The sequence below is a fragment of the Lolium rigidum genome, chromosome 5 (assembly GCF_022539505.1).
Source record: "Lolium rigidum isolate FL_2022 chromosome 5, APGP_CSIRO_Lrig_0.1, whole genome shotgun sequence".
NCBI lineage: Eukaryota > Viridiplantae > Streptophyta > Magnoliopsida > Poales > Poaceae > Lolium > Lolium rigidum.
The window spans coordinates 102,841,026-102,850,705 of record NC_061512.1 but is presented as its reverse complement, the minus strand read 5'-3'; the positions used below and the strand labels follow the sequence as shown (position 1 = coordinate 102,850,705).

The window sequence follows — 9,680 nt, the reverse complement described above, 5'->3', positions numbered from 1 at the left end:
CCTCTTCGTTCTTTCCGCCTCGCCTCCGAGATCTCCGGCTCCGGCGAGCGGAGGAGCTTGCCGAAGCTCCCAGGATGCCCGCCGCCTCGATGCTCGTGCCGAAGCGCGCCAACTACGTGGCCCCGATGCTCGCCTCCGCCGCCATCCTGCTCATCCTCCTCTCCGGCTACTTCGAGCTGCCCTCCATAACCTCCTCCTTCTCCACCCCGTTGACCCCCATCGCCGACGCCGCCGCCGCCGCGGAGCGCCGCCGCTTTGACACGGCGCTCGACTCCGTCGGCTCCCGCGAGGGGCACGCTTTCACCTCCGTGCTCGCCGCCTTCGGCGCCTGGGACGCCGCCGTCGGGTGCCCCCGCATCCGCGCCAAGATCGGCGCCGCCAACGCCACCACGGCCTCCGCCATGGCCGCCATCACCGGCGGAGCGGGGTGGGCAGGCACGACGTGCGAGGAGATGAAGACGCGGCACGTCGGGGTGTTCGTCAAGGGGTGGACGTGGATCCCCGACGCGCTCGACGGGGTGTACACGTGCCGCTGCGGCGTCAGCTGCGTGTGGAGCAAGGCCGCCGCCGTCGTCGACCGGCCCGACGCGATGCTCTTCGAGGGCGCCACGCCGCCGATGGAGGTACCGCACTTCGTCCCCTCTGCTGTGATAAGGATGCAAACTGACATTCAATGTTCCACAGAAATTGCTTCTGTATTGTTTGATGGATCTTAATGAGTTCTGAGGAAAATCATCAATTATGTGGTTGTTCGGAAGCTGAATAATCATTTAACGTTTTCTTGACTATAGCACCATATCACTATAGATAATCAATAAAGGTTTTTAATGAATAAGTAAACTCAACCATGGAGAAGTGAATCTAGAAATCTTTAAAAGCTAAAGGTAAATCCTCAAGATTAATGAGCAATACAATGCTTGTGTAGGATAGCTCTGAGAACCTTGTACAGTTTTATTCAGACAATTGTTTTCAGCATTAGTTGGGGGCTGTAACTATGGATCAGGGAATCAACATTTCTGCATTTGTCTAGTTTTTCTGCTCTCAGTTAATTCAGATTGCTTGCCAACACTTACATTACCAATGTGCTATCAGTTACCTTGTTAGTTTGGTTTGGGTCATAAATGGCATGAGTCACATGCTTGTAGTCATAAGATTGCAATTTTGGAACAACCTCTGCGGAATTCAAACTCCATTGTCTTTTTGACTAACAGATACGCGCTATTTACATTTTTTTCTTAACGTCAATTCGTAATACTTCGATTGTATCAACTTCAAATTATTTATTTATTATGCAGAGAATGAAAGGTCTACCTCTTCGTGTTTATCTGGATCTGGAGGCTGCTAGGAAGCCAACTGGTTTTGAAGACATTTTTATAGGTTACCATGCTAATGATGATGTGCAAGTAACATATGCTGGAAAATCTTTCCACAGTAGCAGGAGTTACCATATATCAACAGAAAAGACAAATGTAAGTCCAAATCCTGTATAGTGTAGATTCCACAGTATAGCAACATCATGGTATATGACACTTTTATTACATGTATCATGTAGGTGGTGACTTTTCAGTTTCCATGCATTATATATATCCAACCATGCTTATTTGACATTAGTATCTCCAACTATGTTATGCTTGGCAGTATGATTCCCTGTGGTATCACTGTTCATCAGTTGAAAAAGTACAAATGGACTATATAAGATTGGCATAATTAGATATTGTTAGTTGTCTTTCAAACATTTAACACTTCAGCAGCCATCTACAGCCATCTGCATTGGTGTTGTAATAAAGATAGAATTATCCTGCTGCAATACAACTGTTGTTCTAATACGCTTTATAATTGCCTGAACTGCTGATTTCCTGCCTCGTATCAGGATGCACTTGTCTACTGGTCATCTTCAAGGTGTCTTCCTCACAGAGACAAGCTTGCAAAAGATTTCCTCTCATTGGTGCCACACCATTCCTTTGGAAAATGCTTAAATAATGTTGGTGGTCCTGACATGGCACTATCCATGTATCCAGTTTGCTCAAATAATGCCAATGGATCACCACACTGGTGGGATCACCTACACTGCGCAATGTCACAGTACAAGTTTGTTCTTGCAATTGAAAACACCAATACAGAAAGCTATGTGACAGAGAAGTTATTCTATGCATTGGAGGCTGGGTCAGTGCCAATATACTTCGAGTGCACCCAACGTCTGGGATTTCATCCCTCCCAATTCTGTCATCGATGCCTCCAAATTCAGCTCTCTTAAAGAACTGGCATCATATGTGAAAGCGCTTGCGAATGATCCTGTAGCGTATGCGGAATACCATGCATGGAGGAGGTGTGGTATTCTGGGTAACTTTGGCAGAGCACGTGAAATGAGCCTTGACTCGCTGCCCTGCCGACTCTGCGAATTAGTTAGCAAGAGAGGTGGTAGGAGTGCAGATGCATTTTGATTAACTGGTCGGTACTTTACTTATATCTCCCCCCATTTACCTTTTCTACTATTAAAACATTTTCTGAGAAAATCTTTCTTTGGCTTATACCAGGTAATCTCGTTGTGTCCTGTATACTTCGGTTCGATGGGAGCTGAATGACTTAGCGAATAGTATGCCTTGGATGATGATGTTATTCAAATGAAGATGATTGCTGACATTATCAATGGCGATAGTTGATATTCTTGCAATACCACGCCGGCATCCCTTTTTATAGTTTATTCTTGATCCCTTTTGTTTCATACGCTGTAGTTGAGAGATGTATGCATTTTTTTGTGTGGAGGGCTCATGATTGTAGGAAGAGAAAATTTGCAATTGCACTTTATCTTGTGAATATAAATATGTGATAGGGTCATGTGACCATCTCCTATACAGTGGCAAATTGAACAAATTGATGCATTGCCAGACTTTTTACTAGTATACTGTGATCTCATACATTTTAGGAACATTTTACTTGTGGCAAAGAGCAAGATGTGAAATCTCCCAAATTCCAATGAACATCGAGATTGAAATGGAACTCTGCCCATGGTACTCGTTTGTGCGTCCACAAACTACCCAGAAAACCAATCAGACAAAAAGGATGTCAAGCTACAATCTTGTTTACTTTCTTCTGATACAATGAGAACGGGATATTTCATCTCTGGGGTAGCCAAATTGTAGTGCTTGACTAGGTCAAGTGTTCCATGTTTTCAAGCAGTTGTAAGTCGCTTCATCCAGGTAACCATTGCAGCTTAATAAACACCATCTGACTTACTGACTGCTGTTTTCATTTTACTTTTCCGTGACAAAATGATGTGGAGCTAAGAATAATCGGAGGTATTTCGGTCGGTTTGAAAAACAGTGAGCGTTGAAAGAACTGGCAGCTGATTCAACCTTGTACTCTTTTGTGACCAAGAAGAACTGGCAGTTGATTCCATAAAAATTACCTACAAAATTCGTCACAGTTTCTGATGAATTACCTACAAAATTAATTAATTCGATCTTGAACGGTCATACTATCTCTCGTCTCAGACGGTGTAAAGGTACCAAAACTATATCGCTTACAATTGACTGTAGGTAGGCAGTTGAGTAGCTAATACCCGGGCATCAACAGATGGTTCAGCATGATTTGGTATTTAAGGGCTATGGGAAATAGTGTAGTTATGCTAAGTGTAAATTAGATGATAAAAAATGATTTTATATTTTTGTGTGGTGTACTACTGTACTGGTGTGTCACTTAATCTGCCCATTCTTCCTGGATTGCCGTTTTTTCGCATGGACTCCATGGAGTCTGCTATTTTCAAATATTCATCATGTATAATTACAAGTTTAAAACACATATTATTGCTTCACATATACATATAGATGCGTTCTACCTATCTGTAAACTTTGCTACTCAGTACAAAATGCGTTAATTGATAAACTCCAAAAAAGGGAAAAAAATTGTGGTTCATAAAAGCAAAATATGCATATCCATTTTCACCTTGTGTAGACATGAATCAAAATATGTGTTAACGAATAGTTAAAACTAGAGAGTTCACATCCGTACGCACATGAGCTAAAACATTCAGAGGTTTTTGAGTTATTTAAGTTTTTTTGCAAGCTGGGGCTTGATGAATCCCAGATTCCCAGGATCCAACCAAACTTTTAGATGCTTCCTCCTGGTACTTGTAATACAGTACCAGTTTGACATGGCATGAGAGCTGGGTCGGCTCCATTTATACCAGCCCGGTAACCAAGCCCTCTGTTTCAGAAGACATTAGACTGCGCACTGCTGTAAACATGTAAGTTTCCCGACAATTTCCCTTTGGGGATGGCCGAAAACGCACGACATATTTTCTAGCGCGGACAAAAACGTACGGCAACAACCATTTAGACCTGCTGTGATTGTTAGAATCAGACCTGCTGGCTGATAGTACACGCGAGCTGAACTGTTTATTTTAAGGACTGCGCACATTTTGTTTTGATTTGCCAACATAATCAGCCATTTAGACCTTTCGATGTCTAAGATTAACGTGGAGTAAGGACCTTTCGATTAGTAACTCCCTTTAGATCGAGACTCAAACCAATCAATCATCTCACCGTAAGCATGTATGGCATATATTTTAAGCTACCAGTTTCTCTCGGTGTGGACATCCCAAGGTCACTATATAAACTGCAGAGAACCTGATTAGCCGTACTCACCACAAGGGCAACGCGCACACACATACACATGGCGTCTCGCTCTTTTCAATGGATTGCCGTGTGCCTGCTGGCTGTCCTGCTAGCATCGCCACCGCCGGCGAGGGCTCAGGACCCGACGGCCGGGTTCACGGCGGTGAGCCTGAGCGCGAGCAACTTCATGCTGCAGAAGCCGTACAACATGCCGGCGAGCTCGCGGTACAGCTTCAACGGCACCGTGCGGCAGATGTGGATAGCGCCCTCCGATGACCCCTACTCGCCCCAGAGCGACACCAAGCCCAGGACCGAGATGAGGATGACCGTAAGTACCACCACCACATTTACCAATAATGCAATCGTGCGTAGAACGTACTCGTGGTTAAGATCGAGACTGATATGTAAATACATTGGCATCAATTTCAGGGATACGACTACTCGTCCGGCGTGTGGCAATTCGAGGGCCTCGTGTACGTGCCGTCCGGCTCGTCGGGCATGTCCATCATGCAGGTGTTCGGCGGCGACGCCACGGCCACCACGCTCATGCTGCACGTCTACGGCGGCGCGCTCTGGTACTACAACCAGCAGGTCATCGAGGACGGCATCTACGACCGGTGGCTCCGAGTGAACGTGGTCCACGACGTCGGCGCCTCCAGGCTCACCGTCTTCGTCGACGGCCAGCTGAAGCTCACCTTCCCCGGCCGCGGCGGCGATACGCACTTCTTCAAGTTCGGCGTCTACATGCAGAGGGACGCCTCGGCGCGCATGGAGTCTCTCTGGAGAAACATCAGGATCCTCAGGAAGAACTGACATGCCCAATCGCTCGCACGACAGGGTTCAACTATTTGTATCAGCATTGTACATGATTCCAAAAGAAAAAAGAACCGCTCGCAGCCTCGCACGACAAAGTTCAGCAATTTGTATGATTGTATTTGTATCACCAATTCACCATTGTACATGCATGCATGATTCCAAAAACAAGTATCGGCATTGTATACCCCCATCAGTCACATCGTTCTTTTCGATTGCATGATATTCCTACTCTTGTTTGATTCATAGGATAGAAAAAATGAGGCAATATATAAGAAAAACAAAGGATTGCTATTTCAAAAAAAAAAAAAAACAAAGGATTGCTATGACCTGCCTCTTTGAATCCTATGGGAAAGAAACATATGGACATTGGTATAACTAATTGTTTGATGGCATAGGAAAGCCATAGAAAATCTCTAAAGAGATTCAGTGTATACCATAGTTGTCATAAACACATAAGAATTTTTCCAACAAAATTGGTACCTCTTGTTAGAAATCTTATAAAATTGTAGTATAAGAAAGCAATCCATAGAATTTTAGAGGGTTCAATCCTTTGAATTAAACGGGATCTATAGGAAAAAAATCCTATGGGTAAAAATCCTACAAAGTTCCTTTGAAAATCCTTTAAATCAAACAACCCCTCAATTTTACAGAGGCTCCATCAAAATCATGTGCCCCGGGTTGGGCAAAAAGAAAATTTGCAATATTTATAAAGAAATAGGACCCATCCCCGGTTCATAATGAAAATTTGTAAACATGTTTGACATCTTTAGCCATGCCTTGCATGATAGAAAAAAAAGCCAAAAAAGGACGGTAAAAGCAACAATTTTAGGTCGCAAGGGGGAAAAACTAGAATTACTAGTTTTGAGGCAACATCCAACTCTTTAAAAAGATATCGGTGCATCAGACACCAACACACGACCAATAAAATTGCATACTCTAGTTAGTTAAATGAAATCACGATTTGCTAAAAGAGATTATCTAAATATATTCAACATTTCTTCTCAAGGTTGGGTTGGTGGGATTTTTTAGACACATGGTCCTCAAACGTGGATAGATGGATTTTTTTTGGATATTTTCTTAAAAGGCCACTAATATTTATTTTTAATATTGCTTTGGCTAACATTTAAACCCACGACCTTGTAGCTCCGCTCCGACACCACATAAAATTACATGCTCAAACTAGTTCTACTGAAATACCAATTTGTTGATCTAAATCGGGCGACGTCCTGACAATCGGTCGTCTCGCCAACGCAGTTTTGGCCTGCCTAGCGCGATAGCCTTTGCCGCACTCAGGACTAACTAGATTCCCACGCATGACCAGCTGTGTAATATGTTTTCTACTCCTATATTATGATGAAACAAAGGTAGTAACAAATTTCCTGCGGTAGCTCGTGCACGTTCTATTATTGTTTCGGTTGCTTTATGTGGGTCCCATCAATTGTTGCAACATACAACTTTTTTCTACTGCTTCGTTGTGTATCAGTATATGGGCCCACTTTGCTCGTAGCAAGTTCGATGTGAAGATCTGTAGCTACACAACGATAGCATCACAAGCTATTTGTTGTCAGCTTTTGTTTTCAATGTTGTATACGTGGGATGTTGTATATGTACACTGTTATGAACGCAAACATGCGAAGACACAATATCTTGCGAAGTTTTATAACGTTTGCTATAAATTTTGTGTTTCCTCTGGATTTTTGGATGTTGCATACGTGGTTCGAAATTGCAACAAACGTGTATGCCTTTTGTTGCAAAACCGCACACCATATCTTGTAATATTTTACAGGTGTTCGCTAACATTTTTGTGTTGCCTAATATTTTCAATGATGTTTATGTGTTATTGAAAATGCTGCAAACACAAGGTTTATTTGTTGTAATCCCTATTTGTTCTTATTAAAATAATTTGCGACTTTTGTTGCAAATGAACCCGTGGCAAAAGAAATATTGCTTAACCACTTCTTGTACTGTTGTAAAGCACACGGTTTATTGTACTCATTTTTATTTGTGTTGACATCAGTGTTGATTTTATTGTTGCAAATCAATCTGCAGCAAAATGTTCTTTAATAACTTTTTCTGTGACATTACTTTTCAAAAAATGTCGTGACGATTTTGTTGTAATACTACACAAAAAAATTGTATGTGGAGATGATATGTTTTGTTGCAATACTCTCTACCTGAAGTAAATCACCAAAGTGGAGTATTCGCTGTAAATATCAAGAAGGTTAGGGTATAGCAATATAACCTTTCGTTCTAAGTGGAGAAGCTCGGGACTGCGGGTTGATTTTTCAAATTTCCGTGGGGATGGGGTCGCAAAAGTGTGTTTAGGCTAGTTCTAGACGTTAGATATCTATCTGATGGCATGGAGGATGATCAGCTTTGCTCTCAAATCGAATGATGAATGCCTAATGTCACGCTTTGTTGAAAGATACTCGATAATTATATTCACAACATGCGTGGGTTTGGAGAGGCAATGGCGGTCCCAAAATAGAAGTAGGAGTCTTCTAGGTGCATGCTCCAACTATCTTTTTTTCTCAGAGGATCCTAGTAGAAGGCCGTCGGACGTGTTGATTGTGGCTTCTCCATTCAGCCATGTCTCATCTGAAAATACATTCGAATGAATCATGGTGATATGTTGACAGTACTTGCCTGTCATTTTCAACACATGATCCTTGAAGATTAGCCTCTAGAGTCTGACCAGCACCACACCCAACCAAACTTGACCACTAAAGATCAAACCATTCATAACTATTAATTTGCCACCTAGAATCATGCAACATAATCATAGGAATCATCTCTACAAGAAGCTGATAGAAGTTTTCAATCTCAATCCATATCTGCTTAGCTACAATACATCCAAAGAAGCGGGGTACACTGATCTAGCAGAAAAATGCAACCCTCACGTTCAGGCCCCATTTGGCGTCAAAGTATTTTTGAAGTATCCTGAGAATACTCCAGTTTCTGAAAATACAAAACTATTAAATATTCAAAGCTGTTTGGATTTAATAAATATTATAGTTTTGAAAACCAAAAGTACTAAAGTATTGTCTAAAACTGCAGTATTCCATGCCCGGGCACTGAAATACTTTGTTTTTGAAATACAGTGGTTTTAAAAAAGTGGAGCTCCCAAACGTAGCCTTATACATACATATCTTTAGGCTGCTTTGTGCTATAAGAGCAGAAAGATGTGAATTTTGCCATAAGTTCCCACCGGCGGGGCACCCATATATTCACTTCGAGGTGGGCTCGTGTTGACAGATTTTGTCCTCAACCAGAATGCGCCCTCACTCCACGTCAGGGTGGGCATAAAAACAGTGAAACCGAAAACCGAAAACCGAACCAAAGCCGAAACCGAACTAACCAAAATTTCGGTTTTTTCCATTAACCGCTATTTTTCCGGTTTCCATTTATACTAACCGAATTAAATTTGGTAGAATTCGGTTTTTAGCCCCACCAACCGAACAAGACCGAATAGACCGAATTGAGTAACCTACCATCAATTTGTGCATAAACCGATCATTTAATAGAAGCCCAATTGTGTTTGATGTTCCAAAAATTATTCATTCAATGTATGACTTTGGTCTTTGATGTACTAGCTTTTTCTGAATATAGTGTGAAGCCTGCATAATAGAACACGTCGCTCGAAGTCTTAGCTACCCCTTTTAATCGCTCACGAGTGATGCACCTGTACCACGAGTGCCGCAGCCTACCAAATAGCATCCCTCCACGATTGGTGCTCATTTGTCGATTTCTTGCGCAGTTGATGCTTTTTGTGTTGATATGTCAATCACTATTTGCTTTCTTCAGTGATGCCTACTATTTGTTCAAGTGAGTAGGTTCATTCGGTTTTAACCGAAAGCCGAACCGAATTTGTCGGTTAACCGAATCTTCGGTTTCCTAAATTTTCATGCCAATTTCGGTTACCATTTTTGAAAACCGAATTTGTTCAAAAACCGTCAAAACCGAACCGAAATTTCGGTTAAAACCGAATGCCCACCCTCTCCACGGCCCTGCCCCCAGGCCGTACCAAGTCAAGACCCAAACGTGTGGAAGAAATCGACGTCGTGCGCGTGGGGGCTGTGTCTCCATCCGTTCGTCTCCGGCTCTCCGCAGCCCCCTGCTGCGAAGTGCGAACGATGGCAATCAAGCAGAAGCACTCGCCCGTCAGGGGCTGCTGTCCTGAGGTTGAACACGGCACGACGGCTATTGCTTTGCAGTTTGCACCATGCCAAGGAGTAGCATTCACGGAAAAAG

At 42.8% G+C, this 9,680-nt stretch overlaps 1 protein-coding gene and 1 pseudogene across 1 annotated transcript; both read left to right on the top strand.

Moving 5' to 3' along the window:
- Positions 1-2,894, top strand: LOC124653759 (annotated as a pseudogene).
- Positions 2,895-4,671: 1,777 nt separating this feature from the next.
- LOC124652456 (citrate-binding protein-like) lies at positions 4,672-5,426 on the top strand. Its single transcript, XM_047191470.1, has 2 exons — positions 4,672-4,941; positions 5,043-5,426. Exons 1-2 carry the CDS (start codon positions 4,672-4,674, stop codon positions 5,424-5,426), a joined length of 654 nt encoding a protein of 217 aa, XP_047047426.1.
- Positions 5,427-9,680: the final 4,254 nt, after the last annotated feature.

Bases quoted from the DNA above. Each gene is read 5' to 3' on its own strand.
- LOC124652456 (XM_047191470.1), top strand. From the start codon at position 4,672: ATGGCGTCTCGCTCTTTTCAATGGATTGCCGTGTGCCTGCTGGCTGTC. The intron at 4,942-5,042 runs GTAAGTACCACC...CATCAATTTCAG, and splicing joins GGACCGAGATGAGGATGACC to GGATACGACTACTCGTCCGG.